The 18,869-nt window shown below is 30.4% G+C and overlaps 1 protein-coding gene across 1 annotated transcript; it reads left to right on the top strand.

Moving 5' to 3' along the window:
* The first annotated feature begins 13,786 nt into the window (after window positions 1-13,786).
* LOC107911156 (uncharacterized) lies at window positions 13,787-15,386 on the top strand. The gene is made up of 3 exons (XM_016839042.1): window positions 13,787-13,920; window positions 14,003-14,591; window positions 14,634-15,386. The coding sequence occupies exons 1-3, from the start codon at window positions 13,787-13,789 to the stop codon at window positions 15,384-15,386; spliced, it is 1,476 nt and encodes a 491-aa protein (XP_016694531.1).
* The last annotated feature ends 3,483 nt before the right edge of the window (window positions 15,387-18,869 follow it).

Here is an 18,869-nt window from a genome sequence, read left to right as displayed (position 1 = left end):
ATGCACATCATTCAAACCAATATACCATATTTTGGCACTAAATATACTTGACCATCGTATTCAAATTCAACCTATTTAATCATGTATTCAAACCATTCAATCTCACTTACAAACATGTCATATCAATGCTTATTTATGCTACCAAATTGCCACCCAAAATATCAACAAGTTACCAAACATACATTTGAACATTTGATCATTAACAATCCATGATTCAAACACTAACCAAGTTCAAAACAAACTAGCCATCCAAAGTAAACTCATATAAAATATAGCACCTATGTACATGCCACATAACTGGGCTTAAAATGTGCAAAAGTCTACTGAGTCGATAGTTGGATAATGTGAGCTTCGAGGTGATCCGATCGACGAATTCTGCAAACCGATAATTTACAGAAAATGGAAAAACAACTAGGTAAGCATTTTGAATGCTTAGTAAGTTCATAGGTATTAAAACGAATAACTTACCTTGATTTATAATCAAACATAATAATTTAATTAACTTGATACAATTTTCCTGACATAGCATTTCACAACGATAAGGTGAGTTGTTACATAACTGAGTCATATACACTTCAACATTTATTACGCTATTCAACTTAGTACAATTCACAATTTAATTCCATTTGCGATATCAAAACATCAAGTTTCTATTTTGGACATTATACTTGTAACATTTCAGTTTACAATAATCATTTTGACTGATGAACTCTAGTAAATAAACTCAGATACACGAGTAACTATACCACACCAGAGAGCACCGAAGTGCTAAACCCGTACAAGCGCGTAAATAACCATATTGACATGCCAATAATATATCCTAATTGTTTACTAGGTTCACATGGGCATTAATACTATATTTGTAACATTTAAACCACTGTAGAATCATCATGTACAAATCATCCCATCATAAAACATTTCATATCCACTCGAGCACATATAGCACATATTACCATTTCTTTACAATTTAATCAATGTCTTACCTATTTGTACCAAATCGTAACCAATTTAAAAGTATATTTGCACACAAACAATTCATAATTCAAACATATATAAATTACTATTACATATAACTACACCATATGAACTTACTTGGCAAAAACTGCAATAACAAGATGTCGGAGACAAATCTACAATTTTCCCTTTTCCTCGATTATCTTCTAATTGGTTCAATTCTCGATTTATATGATAATTCATTTCAAATTATCAATTCCAAATACTTTATAACATTTTATGTTATGAATATGACATTTCAATTTCATTTTTTGAATGTTCCCTAAAGTTTTACATTTTATTCAATTTAGTCCCTAAAACCAAAATTGTTATAACTTTCAAATTTGAGCTTCGGTTCTGAAACTGATCTCAAATTTATCCTTCTACATCCTTCTATTATAAAAAAGTACATAAATATGACACCAATTTCAAAATTTATGCACTTTAGCCCTTATGTTCAAAAACTAACAATTAAACTTTACAAACTAGTCATTTTTTCATTTCTAAGCTCAATATCTATCAATTTAGTACCAAAATATTCAAGAAAACAATAATGAATTTTTTTTGAAAAACTTTAACAATCTTACAAATTGATACCCGGATTAGCTAAATCAAGCTCCCAAAACCTTATAAACATGAAAAAAAATACAAGAAAAAGACATAGTTACACTTGCCAATCTTTAGCCGAAATTCTTGAAAGTTCAAAACCTTTTCTTTCTTTTTGTTTTCGGTTGAAGAAGAAGATGACAAGGATGTTCTTTTGTTTTTCTTTTAATTTGGTTTATATATTTTAATTAGTTTATTAATTAATTATAATTAACTTAATTAACCTATTAACTAAACTTAAGCTTAATTAACATTTTGATGGTTTACAACTCATTCCCACTACTGTATATTCATTTTCTAATGGCTCAATTGCTCAATTGCTCCTTTAATTAATTAAAATTTTCATAGTGATTAACTTTTACTACTTTTACTACTTTTACAATTTAATCCTTGTACCTTAATTAACTATCCAACTGACAAAATTAAAGAACCAAAATTTAATTAAACCTCATGCTATTTAATATTAACGGACTCACTCGTCAAAAATGGGTTCCAAAACCATCATTTTAGACACCATTAGAAAATGGGTTGTTACATCTTCAATAAAAAGTATAACATCAAAGATCTCATCATAAAACACCTTGAAGATCAAATCTCTTATTTATGGGAACTTCGATCACATTTAAAGTCTTGAATTCATATTTGCTTGGCTTGATTTTAGAATGAACAATCTTCAATAATGGGATGTTAAAAATCCTCATACATCACTAATTAAAGGCCCAAACAATATTGGACAAAACGTGCCAACAAATAAAGTAAGTTACAATAGTATGCCAAATGTTGTTTAAGTTACTACAAGAGTTGCATTTGGCAGTTGCAATTGACACCAACAATCACCCAAGCCTTTTGAGAAGAGCAAAAAAATGATATCATCTACATAGATCTGACCAACAATAACGATACCTTTCTCCTTTTTAATAAATAGGATTTTGTTTACATTACCTCTTTGATAACCTTGTTCTAGCAGAAGCTTTAAAAGTCTCTCATACCACACCTTGAAACCTACTTTAAACCATGTGTCTTTAGTAAGTTTGAACACATAGTCTAGATAATTGGGATCTTCAAATCCTTTAGGCTATTCAACATAAACTTCCACATTAATGAACCTAATTAAAAACGCATTCTTTACATTCTTTGACACAATTTGATATCCAAATAAGTTGTAACTACAAGAAAAAATTTGATGGCCTCAAACCTAAACATTCAAGATTATAAAACATCAACTTTACGAGCAATAGAAGATGTTGTTGGGGATCGACCCGATTAAACAACGAACAAGTAAAAATAGCGGAAGAAATTGAGAAATTGTACACACAAATTTAACGTGGAAAAACCCCTTCAAAGAGGATAAAAAACCACGGGCAAATATAATTTTACTATAATGGAAAAAGAACGAATAGTACAAAAGATGGAGATAAAACTAAACCCCGAAAAACCCGAAAACAGAGAACCCTTAAAATGTAAACACAAAATTCTCTAAATGTGTTATGAGTTCTAATCTCTAATGGGTGTATTTTCTAAGGTTGTAAAAGAGCCTATTTATAGGCTAAATTCATAGGTCAAATAATAATAAAATAATCTAGACTAATTAGAGTTTGATTGAAACAAATAAATAGAGTTTAACTAGAAGATTATTTCTCAAATTTAACTGAAATAAGAGTCATACTTAAATGATGTCATCAGTCAAGTTTAAGAAAAATAATAATAATAACATATTTTTAATTCTATTTAAAAAATTAAAACTTTTAACTTATGATTTCTTTAAAGAATGTTATATCTATTATTACGTGAAGAAAAAAATGTAAGTTATAATTACTTTTCCTTTCATATTTATCTTTGTTAGCACATAGATTTTAAAATAATAAATTTGGATTTTTTTTATAAGCTGAAAATAATGTTTAAAAAAATGATTATATATATTATTATTATTTTTATTGAGTTAATGTTATAAGATAATTTAATACTAATTTAATTAAGAAAATGATAAAATAAAAAGTTACAAAACATAAATATTATATACTATTATCAAAATTCATGAATGAATTGGTGTGATAAATTAATCATTAAGAAAATGAAAAACAATTATAAAAGATAATTACTAAGATTATATGAGTAATATAATAATTATAAACAAACTAAATGTTCAGTAATTTTTCTCATTTATTTTTTTATTAATAATTATTTACATTTCATTTTTTCAATAATTGTTAAATTGTTTCAAGAATAAAATTACTTAAATTATTTTTTATGTTGGCGATTTAACTTCTTTTTTATTTTTATATTAATTTTAAAAATATGAAAACACCATTTCTTATTTTATTCCTTTAAAGCAAGCATTTATATTTTTATCATATTTAAATATATTCTTATACTTTAATTTCAGTTAAAAAAAATTCTCTCAATTTAAAGTAAAAGCTCATTGGCATACATAAATTTAAATTTAATTTAAAAATAAAATTATTAAAAATTATTTTAATATTTTAATATTTTAATTTAAAAAAACTTAGTCAAGACTTGCAAAAACAAGGGAGCAATACTACAAGCCCATTAGGGAACAAAAAAGAACACAAACAAGTTGTTTACACAATTTGGTTTCGTTACGTTTGTGGAGTCTTACCCAAAGAAATACTCCACTATCTTAAACATAGTACAAATAGTGATTAAAGTCCTATTGCACACCAGTATAATAATCTCGCACCTTTGCACTCCAGATCTAGATCTCTCTCCACTAAGTTTTCAAGGCTAAGCTAAGTTTTCAAGGGTAGAAAACTTAGTTAGTAAATCAAGCAACTCACTTGTTTTCTTACAAAATGCATTCACAACAATGAATTCCAAATGAACAAATTAAATTCTCGATTCTCTACACTTCTAACTTACACAAGCCTATAATATATGAAAGTTTAATGCTTGCTAAGATAAATATCAATTACAATAAAAATCTTACTAAAAAGCCTCATAAAAAAGTTTTACAAATATCCTCATAAAGTTTAGAATAAAACATATATCTTCAAGATAAGTCTTCAAATCAGTGAAGCTAATTTCCACAAAACAATAAACCCTGTCGAAACTATTTTTATTTTTGGAAAAAAAAATTAGTTGTCGATGAAAACGGGAGTCGCCACCAATCTTTTATTGAGGTGTGATTGGATCACCTAAAATAACTTTGGTCTACAAGTTTTAGAAGAACAGGTTCAGGAGTCAGTTACGTACGAGGAAGGATTAGCACCCTCGTAACGCCCAAAATTTGGTAATCAAGTTGATTAATTCGTGTCTTAATGTCGAGAGTTAATAAATACAGTTAATAAATACTATCCTTAGTTAAATTAAATTATTTATTAAGACTTTCTCATTTTGAAAAAAAAATATCACACCCAATGCGTTAGGGCACAACATTTTATTCTCTTCAAGATGAGTTAGTCCAAAAAAACTCGTGTAATAAAATTTAAGAAAATATTTAATTGTTCAAAATTTATGAAGAAATCGTAGCCCAATACGTTAGGGCACGATTTCTTAAAATACCAAACATTCAATATTTCTTTTATTTTTTTTAAAAAAAAATCTTTATCTCGAAAAATCAACGTGTCACATCCAATACGTTAGGACACAACATATTAAATTCTCTATGACAAGTTTTATTTTGTTTGATTAAAGAGCAATTCTCGGTTATTAGATTTAACGAAGAAAATTGGAACCCAATACGTTAGGGCTCAATTTTCTTGAAAATCCTAAATACGAGTATTATCTCTATTTTGAAAATTTTCCATTTTTAAATTCGAGTAAAAAGATGACGTAATGTTATATTGAAAGTATGTATAAATGTCACGATAACAAATACAAACAATGGCATAGAAATAATATAAACAAATAAATAAGCGAAATTAATATACAAAAAAACAATAATCCATGACATGCAAAGTATCAAATAAATGAAAAAAATATAAATGAAAACATAAATCAATAAACAAATGAAGGAAATAAAAAATAAAAAAATACAAAATATATACATTGAAATTATGAAGAATAAAAGACATACATATGATTTACATATAAAATTTTGGATTATAAATTTATACAAACAAAATACATAATACAATAAAGAAAAATATATAAATATATACATATAAATTATAAAATATGCATTAAAAATATAAGTATGTATTTAAGCATCTTCAAAAATAAAAAAAAAACATAGATATATATGTATATATATAAATATAAAAAATATTCATTAGAAAAAATATATAAATATATACATGTACATATATAAAAAAAAATTATCTACATATATATAGATTATAAAAAAGATAATTACATAAATATAAAAACAAATAATAATAATTACATATATTGAAATTAATTAATTTAGAAATATATATATAAATTATGAAGAATAATATAAGAAAACATACGTATATACATATTTATCGAAGTAAAAAAATATAAAAGTGTATATATATGCATATAAAAGTTAGGAAATAAAAAATGTATATGTATATAAAATGTAAATATATATATGTATATAAAAGTTACGCAAATTGAATAATAATAAAAAATATATATATAATATGTGCATGTGTTTATGAAAGTTTTTTTTAAACAAATGTATGTATATATATTATTGTAAAATAATATGCGTATGTATATATATAGTAATAATAATAACTTAATAACAATAAAATCAAATTTAATAAAAATAAATAATAAATAATAAATAAAAAAAAGACCAAATCGAGCTTTGACGTAAATTTTGGGCCTAAATCCGCAAATAAATGAAGTCGAAAGGACCCTATTGAACACGTCAAAGAAAATAAAAACGCAAGAGAAAGAGAAATTTGAGGGAATACTCTTAAGAATTATTATTACTCCCAACTTCCGTCCTTTACAATGAAGGAAGAGACATCTATTTATAGTTGAGCCTCTCCAAATCTAACGGTACAGATTAATTACATCAACGGCTAAGATTAAAAGGTATCTACAAATTGAATCTCTAAGATTGCATATCATATCTAAGATTACATATCCTTGAAGATTATGTTTCCATATGTGAGCCTGGGTTAAAATTGGGTATTACAAACCCGATTTGCTTAATTTAAGTTGATTCAATCTTTAAAAATTTGTTGCTCCACAGATTTATTGCTCCACGTGATAAATCTTTCAATATAGGTAAGCTTCCATACATATTCAACAAATATCCAATATACTTGTTTCAACATAATCCGAATTTTATAAAGAGGTTATAGATAAAATTACAATAAATATATTTAAATAATTTCTACCAAAATCAACATAACAAAGCACAAAAAATATAACTTAGAATAATTCTATTCAAGGACTATATAATATGATTTAAATTAGAATAATAATAGTCAAAATGAGAAACATTTCAAAATTCTCATCATCTAAATAATTGTCACTAAATCAAAACATTCATAATGTTTTAATACTTATTGGATTAAATTAGAAAGGATTATTTTATTTTAAATAAAGAAAATGGGTAGCGTAATCAGAACTACTTAAAATTCTACGGAAAAAAGAAATAAGCTTAAAATTTGACAACAGATTAACCCAATGAGGTTTGAACACGTCAGACTTCTGATGCGTTGTCAGCATCCATGCCAACATTACCCTTTTATTTAATTGCCAAACAAGTGACTGAAAGGCTTAGAAAGTTTTTGAACTTTGATGTAATTTCATTAGAGAAAGACGATTTATTTGAATTTGAATTATTATTACAATATATATATCAATAGTAAATTTTTTTATTTTATATATAGGTTTTTTTTAACAATACTTATAAGTTCTGATTATATTTGCTTTTTATAACACAATACTTAAAATTACCTATAGCCTCTCTTCAACCCCTAAATAGAAAGAAAATGTGTTTCAGTGAACGTCCTCTTGCACTGGCAACAATGCCCATGCTAATCAAATTAAGATTCAATTGACTATTTTATATATTGTTAAAATAAATAGATGAGATAACTCACAAGGAAAAATATTTGATAGTATTGTCAGTTGAATTTTTAAACTTTATAAGAAGGGTTCGGATTGACAAAGTGTCCTACGAGAATATAATCTAATATTAAAAAAATATTTTTAAAAAATAGACACACGTCAAATTTTAAAGCTTCTTGTGGAATAAAGAAACACTAATAATAACCCAGATCACATTCTTTTCATTTTATTTTTGAAATTAAAAAAAACTTAATTTGCACTAGGTTTGCAATCATAATTAATTTTAAAACGGTTTTTAAGTGCTATTGCAAATTTTATTGTTTAAAAAAATTATTGAATTCAAATACCATTTAATTTTAAAAATAAAAATTATTAAAGTAATTTAATAAAAACAAAATATAATAGTTACAAAAATTAAAAATAATTTTTGAAATAATAGTTATATCATAAGTATTTTAAATCAACTATATCCAACTTTAAAATAATGTTAAAAAATCATTTAAGAAAAGTAAAATTTAATTTTTTTATAGATATCATCTTTGAAAAATTCTTACAAAATATATTTAGATTTTTATCAAATTATTTTGGTAGGTTATAAATATTGTTTTTAAACAGTGTTTAATTACCAAAAAAATTTAAAACATTTTAAAATATTATATTATTACCTGATTAAATATATTTTAAACATTATTTTAGAAAAAAATATAAATCTTGATGTTTTCTCTTAAAAATAGTGTTTCTAAAATTAAAATTATTCCATGGCCAGCCGGCTATTTCTTTGGAGAGAACTCAAGGTGAAAGAATTAATCACTGCTATTGGAGTGGACACCTTAGTTACGACAAAAAAGAATTAAAATTTTTTCAATTATGTTTATAACTAAAATTTTTAAATACCATTTAGACTCTTTAAAAAATGTATCCAATTTTTATATCATGTTTGAGATAATTATTTACTAAAATAGTGTTTAAATAAAAACAAGTAAAACCATTTAAGATTATAAATGTTATATGTATAATTTATAAAATATATCAAATTTAATACAAAATTATTTAAAATTATAAAAAAATTAAATAACTTTCATAGACAAAACCTTTTTAAAACAAATCAATAAAAATTTAATTTTTAATTTAAAAATATTATTTTATTAAATTACAATTTTGAAGTTTTTAATATATTGCATCCAATTTTAAAACTAAATGTTTAAAAATATTTTTAAAATATTATAATTTTTTTTAGTAATGTTATAACTTTTTTAAGTAGATAGAATTTGTACAGAAATATTTGATATTATATGACATGGTAATTATTTTTATTTATTTTATAATTTTACATAAATATTATCCTGTTAATGGAATATACTTTATCTAACATTTTCATAGTAAATACATATATTTTTATTAACACTTATCAAATAATCTAAAATCAACATAAAAATCATATATATTTGTTAAAGACTCATGCATTTAAAGTATTTACCAACGACTTAAATGATTTTAAGTAATTTATTTCATTACTAATGGTATAATGTCATATTTAGTATATAAACTTTATCAAATTTTCTAATGTTGTATATCTATTTTGAAAAAAAGCCTACTTAGGTAGTTGTACTCTTATGTTGTTTACCTATGTGGTACCTTTGATTAATGATGTTAATTTTTGACACGCCAAAACATGTGACCCAATTAGAAGATGTCACATGTCACTTTTTGTTTCAAATAATACAATGGATCATAAATTAAATAATCTATTTTTTTTTAAATCTTCACCTAATTGTTTTATTTTATAAAAAATACTAAATTGAAATTAAAAAGGAAAAAACAACCCCATTATTTTTGGAACAATTTCATTATATGTTCTGATTATATCTATTCTTTTTGACACAATGCCTAAAACTATTCATAGCCCCTCCCCAACCCATAAATAGGAGGATAATGCATTACATCGCACTCGAATCCACGCTCTTCTACATTGTCAACAACGTCTATGCCAATCGAGTTAATTATAAACATAATTGAAAAATTGGTATGAAATTTTTGAATCCTGCCATTTTATTTACTGAAAACAGATATTTACTATTAATTAAAAAATTCTAGAGGTTATATGGATGGATAACTACTTTTTTTTTTTAATTTACTTTCTGTTATGAGTGTAGATTACAATTCATAATTTTTGTTTTTTTGTATTTTATAAATTGTAAAACATTTAATTGTTTCAATAAAGGTTACTTGTTACTTTTTAGAGTTTATTTATAAATTCATATTATGTTATTTTTCGGTTTGCATTTTTAATATATATATTTCAACATTGTATTCATTTTAATGTATTTTCGTGTGAATTGTTAAGGAAAAAAATACAAAATAAAAAATAAAAAAATTATAATAAATTATATTTATTTACTTTTACATATTCTTTAATTTCTCTATATACTTGAATTAGATGTTTTTAATAACTTATAATTTAATTTCTTTATCATAAAAAGAATTTAAATGAATCTTTTAAAAAAAATCTATAGGGGACTAGAAAAGAAATTTTGTAAATTGTTATGAATATTTCATGATCAAGATAAAGTTTTGATGTACTTTAAATTCTAATAGTTATTAGAATTAGATCTCTACTTCTTTTATACTTCTTATGTCTATAAATAGAGATTTTGATGAAGCATTGTAAATCATCCCTTTGATTAATAAAATACATTCTCTATTGCTTTCACATTTTCTTTATTCTTTATTCTCCCCATCTCTCTTTTTTTTATAACATGTTATCAGCACGATGATTCTCTATTTTTTTTCAAAATATTTCAAAGTCGTCCCACAGATCAAATTCTTTTTCACCTTAAACTTTCACCCTTACAACTTCATCTTTGGGATGTTGAAAGATTCAATCTCATAAAGAATTATGGTTCTCATTTCCGATCTTTGATTTATTGTACAAGCATGGGTAAAGTATAGATTTGATATGAAACTTTTATATTTCGACCATATGTTCTTTTTTAATTAAGGTATGACTATTATTAATTTTTATTTGATATATGTAACACCCAAATTTTGCCCGGCCTAAGCCCAAAATTAAAACCCAAATAAAAAATAAATCATAATAAATGTCCAGTTTCTTTACAAATCCAAATTAAAACAAAAGCATTTTAACCCATTTACAATGGTAACTTAAACCCGTTACCCAGACCTGAATCATTTTCTACCCAAGCCCAATACGAACCTAACCCACTAAACCTAATCAGCCAACCTTGGCCCAACCTAGCCCAAAGCATTCCCCAAAATCGAAACTCTAGCTTTCAGCAACCAGTGACGCTACTGTCGAACCCAGGGTCTCTTCCGCGCGTGCTGCACCCCCGTGTGCGTGCATCACCCCAGCTGGCCCCCGTATGTGCCACGTCCTTGACGCCGTACGCTGTACCTGCCAACGCAAACAAAATACAGCAGAGAATAGGCCAATGGATTTTTTTCGATTCTTTTTTATGTTTTTTTCTTTCTTTCTTTCGAGTTCTGGCTCAAAATAAGAGTATAAGAACCGAAAAACATTTGTAAACGAGGGACGCATTTCGATATTCATTATGAATACAAAAATCAAAGAAAAAGGTGATTTTCCCAGTTTTCCTCCTATTTGGATTTAAGTTTTTTTTTCTTTTTCTCTTCTGCGTTCAATCATTAGTTTTTTTTGGCGAGAGAGTGATAAAGAGAAGAGGAAAGCGTACCTGGCAGGGGATTTCAGCCTCCTCCGTCGTCATCGGAGAGTAGGTCAGAATCGGAGACTCTCCACAGGCCTTTGGAACTCAGAACGACGCAAACAGATTGGGGGTTGTTGATTTCTGATGCGGCGCAGAACCTTTCCTCAGTTTAGGTTTTGTTTTAAATGATAGGTTTAGGGCTTATTTTAGTTTTAAGTACTGATTTTAAAACGTTGCTGTTCAGAGCCAATATAATGGCACTGAAACGACACCGTTTCGTAGGACCCGATCCGAGCGGTGACCCGATCAGGGAAGGATCCGCACTCTATGGATTCTTTGGTTTATTTATTCACCGAGTCCCTCTTAGTTTTGATTAATCTCAATTCAATTATTTTAGTTCTTTTAATTTATACTGCGTATTTAACTTTGTTTGCATGTTGATCCAACGTTAAGCGACACCATTTTACACCTGATTGCTATTATACTATTGTTTGCGCGAAATTGTTGATTGAGTCCCTTAAGATTGAAAACGATTTCATTTCGGTACAACTGTTTTTAATTTTAATAGTATCTAATTTTATTATAGTTTAAAATATAACAAATCATTATTTTAACTTGTATTTTATGTTTTAAATTCGTTTTGCACTAATACTTGAGGTTTATTGTTTTCTTTTATTTTGTTTTTTTATCATTCTAATTTTTACTTAAATTTTGATTTAAAATCCATTAATTATGGTTTTCAATTATAAAAAAGGGGTCTTTACATAATAAATTTTGATTTCAAAAGTTTTTTTTAAATGAATCAATTTTATATTCATTATTTCTAATATTATTTTAATATTTCGCTTAATACAACTTTCAAATTTGTTTTTAATATATTTTTTAGAAGTGATACCTAAATTCTTTCAAATTATTTAAATACATCTTAAATTCATTAAATATTAATTCATTTTTTATATACTTTTTTAATTTGATATATTGTTATAAATTTCTTTATTTATTAATACACATTGTGGTAGATTAGACATAATTATATATTTAGATGTTGTATAATGTGAGTAAAATTATTGTTGCTATTGTATTTGTATTTATTTATTGCTTATTTGGCTACATCTTAGTTTATGTTTGAATGATCATTTATCGTTTTACATTACGTTTTTAAAACCTTGCACCTTCATTATACTATTTTATATTAAAAAAGGCCTAGCATTTATGATCTTCGAGAAAATTGAGCCCTAATGTATTGGGTTCCAATTTTTCTCGTTGAATCCAAATAATCAAAAGTTTTCTTTAACCAAAATACGAAAACCCACTCTCGGGAATTTGATAAGTCGTGTCCTAATGTATTGGATGTGATACGTCGTTTTCTCGGAATGAGGATTTATAAAGTAATAAGGTCAATATTCAATGCTCGGAGCTTTGAGAAATCGTGCTCTAATGTATTGGGTTTCAATTTTTCATCGGACTTAAAGCAATTGAATATCCTTTTTGAATTTCACCACACAAGTTTCGAAAATCAAAAGACAAACTTATTCTCGAGCACTAAAATGTCGTGCCCTAATGTATTGGGTGTGTTATTTATTACTCTAGGATAAGGAGGTCTTTGGAATCTGCATCGATTTATCCAAGCATCTTTAATAAAAGTAACATTATTCAAGATAAAGGGACCGTATTTTAAAATCTTTTCAAAATTTCGGCATTAAGATGATAAACAATAAATTCGGTACCAATTTTGGGCGTTATGAGGGTGCTAACCCTTCCTCGTACGTAACCGACTCCCGAACCTGTTTTCTCAAAACTCGCAGACCTAAAATTATTTTCGGGGTGATCCGATCACACCATAATAAAAGATCGGTGGCGACTTCCATTTTTATTTCCAGAGTCGATTCCTCTTTTTTTCATTTTTCATAAAAATGGTTTGGACAGCTTGGCGACTCCGTTGGGGACACCGAGAGCGTCAAGCCGTAAAATTGATTGTTTTCTGTCTTATTGTCAAAAAACTGAAAATTCGATTTGAGAAAATTACGATCCTCTCTTTACATGTGTTTGTAGGTTTATTGTAAATTGTGTTTAATATCTTAGCATCATATTGCGTAAAGGCTATTCTGGTCTTACCCCTTTAAGTGGGAGTGAGAAGCTATTCCTTCGTGAGGTTTTTACCTCCATGCAGGATAGTGGATCGCTGCCGGGATACATCCGTACCTATGTCTTCGTGAGATTTTCATCTCCGTGTAGCCATAAGGAAATGTATTCCCCTGAACCAAATTCGGTCCATATGAGCCTATAATGGGTGAGGATCGAGGAATCTGCTGGTTCGGGTACCTCGATTTTAGAAACAAGCTGCATGTAAAAAACCTAGGAGCCCATCCTTGATTGTACTGCGGAAACCCTAGCGATTGCCCTGATAGGTGTTTGATTTTTTGTACTTACTTACTTAAAGTTGCGTTTTTTTGTTTTGTTGCACTAACTTATGTTTTTTATGTTTGCATGTCATTTCATATACAAAAGAGTGTCGATTCAGGTTTGATTACTAAGTTAGAAAGCTTGGCATGGAGAATGAATTTCTTGATAAAGTAGAGGACAATGCTGCTGTCCGTGTATGGTCAGAGAAAACACAATCAGAGAAAGGAGATAATCTAGCCGGGGGGATATACGTCGGAGTTATGGGACTACACCCCTATCAGTGTGATGCAAAATAGCCTTTAGGAATTAAAGGTAATATGGGACCATTGGAATGGCGAAACTAAGCAATTGTTTAACTCAAGTTATGGAGATTTGCCGTATCTACTCGACATTAAGGTTGACGTACATTTGTTCCGGGCTATCGCTCAGTTTTGGAACCCCGCGTATGATTGCTTTACCTTTGGAGGGGCTGATTTGGTGCCCACTATAGAAGAATATACAGCTTTGCTACGTTGTCCAAAGATCCAAGTTGATAAAATCTACTCTAGGGCCGTTAATGTTCCGACCTTTATAAAGAAGTTGATAAACATCACTGGAATGAGTGAGCAATGGGTTACGGCACGGATCAAGCAGAAGGGGGAAAGCAAATGTATCCCTTGGAAAATCCTACAGGAGTTGATTTTGGGACACCCTGATGCGAGGAAAAGGGTCGATACCTTTGCTCTGAGCATTTATGGGCTAGTAATTTTCCCTAAGGCACTAGGGCACGTAGATGAGGCAACCTCAGATCTCTTTGACCGACTTGATAAGAGAGTTACACGTGTTCCGGCAATTTTGGCAGAAACCTTCAGGTCATTAAATGAGTGTCGAAGGGCAGGGGAAGGCAGATTCATTGGGTGTGTGCAGCTTCTACTGGCATGGTTCCGCAGTTATTTTTGGAAAATTGATAAGGTTTCGTATCGAGTTTTTTTTGAAAATTATTCGCCGTTAAAGGAGATAGCAGCTACACCAAGGAGAGATGACCTCTCGGAAGAGAAATGGCTGCTCATTCTTCAAAATCTTCGTGAGGAGGACGTCGAGTGGAGAGCCCCATGGTTACTTCCGGATAAAATCTTGTACCGATGTGATAACTTTGATTGGGTCTCGTTATTTGGAATCTGGGGAGCGGTTGGTTATGCTCCATTGATGGTGCTAAGACAGTACAGGTCAAGACAGTTTATACCTGCAACCCAAGGCTTAGCTGAGTTCGAATTCTCATATAAGGATAATGGATATAAAAAGAAGATTCGAGAGATAACCAGTGCATGGGACCAGACTCGACAGATGAAGAGATTAGCCGTAGGCCCGACGACGACTCCTGAATATAATGAATGGTGGGTCAGAAGAATCAATGATAACATCCTAAGGCCAAGTCAAGGAGATAGTCAGTCAATAGAAGAACATTTGCGGGTTGATCCCTCTGAACTAGAAATTATGAAGCACGATTTTGAGAAGAGAAATGCAGAGCTTGAGAAAAGGATCGAGCAGTTGGAAGAAGAAAAGATGCACTTAGGATTAGATGTGGATGTTCAAAAGTTAGAGACGAAGAAATTAGGAAAAGAAAAGAATAAGGCTGAGGAAGACTTGGATAGTTTGAAGACAGACTACAAGAAGTTGAGGTTATCAATAAGAACCGTTGGGCTAGGAAAAACTCCAGAGCAATGGCGCCAAGAGATTCGAGAAGAAAAGATCAAGGCTGATGGATAGGAAAAGAAATTCCGAGAGGTTCAGACGCGAAATGGAGCTTTAGAAAGGAGTTTGTCAGAAAGCCAAAGGGAAAAATACGAATTAAAAGATAGAGTGGTTGAGTTGGAAAGATCTCTTCATCAGTATCAAAGTCAAAATTCTGCGATAGAATTAAGGGCGAGCTTGGGAAAAATCAAAAAAAAGAAAGGAAGAATAGAAGAATTGGAATCGGCATTGCGAAGTTGTGAGATCTGGACTGAGTACTTGGAAACCAATGAAAGTCGTCAGAATGAGCAACTTCACCACCTTCAGAATCAAGTTAAAAATAGAGATCGTATCATGGGAGAGGCCGTGGTTCAGATCCGGGAAGTAGCTGATCACCTGCAGACTTTGGCATTACAGGCCGATGCACTGAACATGAAGTATGAGCTGAAATCAACTCGAGGACATGGATTAGCTTCATTACTTAAGAAAATTAAAGTTCTGAGCATTAGGGCAAGAGCATATATGTAACCTGTTTTATGTAAAGAATTTTGTTTTCTAGTGAAAATTTTCTAAATGAAATTGAATCAGAATCGACGCCTCTTTGCATTCATGCATTGCATTACATTGCATCATATGCATAAAGGTCCATTGAAAGAGCCTAATTGATTAATCATTACAGTTAATCTGGAAAGCAACAAAAACTCGTCAACCAAACACCGCTACCCGTGCAAAATAAAAAATTATGGATCAACGATTGGAAAAGTTGGAGCGACTTCAAAAGGAAATGCAAGATCAGTTACAGATGCAAATGAAGGAACAATTGGAAAAAATTGAACATGGCATGACAGAAAAGATGCGGGAGTCTAAAAAAGATATGATGGCTGAGCTGACGCAACTATTAAAAGGATTAAATAAGAGGAAAGGCCCTATGATCAATGATGATGAAGAAAACAAGACTAGACCCACCTATCCTCCAAGCTTTACGCCCCCGCATGCACAGGTTCAGACTTAGATGCCGCCGCGTAGATCCTCTGTTTCAATAAGACCTCAGCATTTTCAAGCCGATATTCCAATACCGATGAACTCCCAAGTTGGATCAGGTTCCAACCCTAGTGAAAACCCAGTTAATCTCGCAGTCCCGGACTTCGATGAAGTAGCTGAGAAAGATAAAGAAAAAGAAGAATTACCAAAACAGTTTGAGGAGAAATGGAAGTGGATTGAAGAGAAGTTTAAGGCGATAGAAAACACTGAAAGCTATCATGGAATAGATGCAAAAGATCTGGGTCTGGTCCCGGACTTGGTGCTTCCTTACAAATTTAAGATGCCAGAATTCGAGAAATATAGTAGGACCTGTTTCCGGAGGCCCATATTACAATGTTCTGTAGGAGAATGACCGGGTACATTAACAATGATCAGCTGTTAATACATTGTTTTCAGGATAGCCTCATTGGGGCGGCGTCTAAGTGGTATAATCAGTTGACCCGGTCCAAAATCAACACTTGAAGAAATTTGGCGCAGGCTTTTATGAGACAATACAGTCATGTATCTGAAATAATGCATGACAGAATTACTTTGCAGAACTTGGAAAAGAAATCAAACGAAAGTTTTAGACAGTATGCATAGAGGTGGAGAGAGATTGCAGTTCAAGTTTAGCTTCCACTATTGGAAAAAGAAATGACGATGCTTTTCATCAACACATTGAAGGCACCGTTTATCACGCACATGCTAAGAAGTGCCTCGAAGAGTTTCGCAAATATAATCATGAATGGCGAAGTGATTGAACACACTATTAAAAGTGGAAAAATAGATGGTGGGGAGAATAGCCAAAGGCCAGCTTCAAAGAAAAGAGAAGGTGAAGTAAACAATGTGAATGCATATAGTAAATCAATTACAGTGAATCAACCAGGGAAGATGGTTGCTAATCAGCAAGGCTCATCGAAACCAGAATCGGGATCGAGGCAAAATACTGAGAAGCCTCAGTTCACTCCCATTCCAATGACATATAAAGAGCTGTATCAGAAGTTATTTAATGCACATGTTGTTGCCCCTCGTTACTTGAGTCCTCTACAACCCCCGTATCCAAAATGGTATGACACGAACGCTCAGTGTGACTACTATACGGGGATTTCAGGACACTCAATAGAAAATTGTACCACTTTCAAGAAGGTTGTAAAAGGACTTATAAAATTGAGTGTTGTCAAATTTGATGACTCACCCAGCACCGAGGGTCCATTGCCCAATCATGATGATAAGGGAGTGAATATGTTGAGCAAAGGTACGGGGGAAGGAGTTAAGACTGACGTCGCTGAAGTAAGAACTCCTTTGAAACGGGTATGGAAAGAGATGACAAAAAGAGGGTTAGTTATTTCAGATTTGGAGGAAGGGTATGAGATGGGAAATTATTGTGAATTCCACCGTAAAACAGGGCACGAAATCCAAGAATGTGAAGGATTCAGGGCTTTGGTTCAAAGCATTATGGATAACAAGGAGATTAGGTTCTATGAGGATGCGGAAGAAAGGAGGAGCATATGCGCAACAGAGTCGGGAACAGGGACCCCAAAAATAAATAATCCTGTAGTTATTATCTCATGCCTTAAGAGTAATGAGGCTAGGGCTCAGGTAACACCAAAAATTGTAATCACGAAACCGTCAAGTTTCACATATAAGGATGACAAAATGGTCCTGTGGAATTACGGATGTAATGTGACAATCTCAAGAAAAAAAGTTGAGGGTAATATGGTAAAAGAATACCAGGAAAGGGGTTCCTATACACGTAATGGGAAACTTATGACACTCGAGTAGAACTGCCAAGAGAAAGGACTCCAACAGTGGAATAGAGGAAATGGAAGGCGGTGGAATCTGAGCCATTGGTAAATGAACCAATAAAAGAAGAGGAAGCAAAAGAGTTTTTGAAGTTTTTGAAACACAATGAATACAGTGTTGTGGAGCAACTGCACAAGCAACCGGCCCACATTTCTGTATTAGCTTTGCTCCTAAGTTCAGAAATACATCGAAATGCGCCGATGAAAGTACTAAACGAAACATATGTGGCCGAGGACATCTCAGTCAATAAATTGGATCGCTTGGTCAACATTATAAGTGCTGACAATTTTATCTTCTTCAATGATGATGAAATACCGTTTGGAGGTAGGGGTTCTACTAAAGCTCTTCACATTACTACCCGTTGTCAAGGGGACACATTACCGGGGGTTTTGATTGATAATGGATCCGCATTGAACGTATTGCATTTGTCCACTCTTAATCGATTACCTGTGGACAGTTCACATATGAAACCCTGCCAGAATATAGTAAGGGCATTTGATGGAACAGAAAGAAGAGTTGTAGGAAGAATTGAAATACCGTTAAGAATTGGCCCAATTACTTATGAGGTGGAATTTTTAGTAATGGATATTAAGCCTTCCTACAATTGTTTATTGGGGAGACCATGGATACACTCGACTGAGGAAGTGCCTCATCGTTACATTAGAAGGTGAAGCTAATATCAGAGGGTCGATTGGT

The sequence above is a fragment of the Gossypium hirsutum genome, chromosome D11, assembly GCF_007990345.1.
Source record: "Gossypium hirsutum isolate 1008001.06 chromosome D11, Gossypium_hirsutum_v2.1, whole genome shotgun sequence".
NCBI classification, from domain to species: Eukaryota; Viridiplantae; Streptophyta; class Magnoliopsida; order Malvales; family Malvaceae; genus Gossypium; species Gossypium hirsutum.
This window is presented reverse-complemented; position numbering and strand designations above follow the sequence as displayed.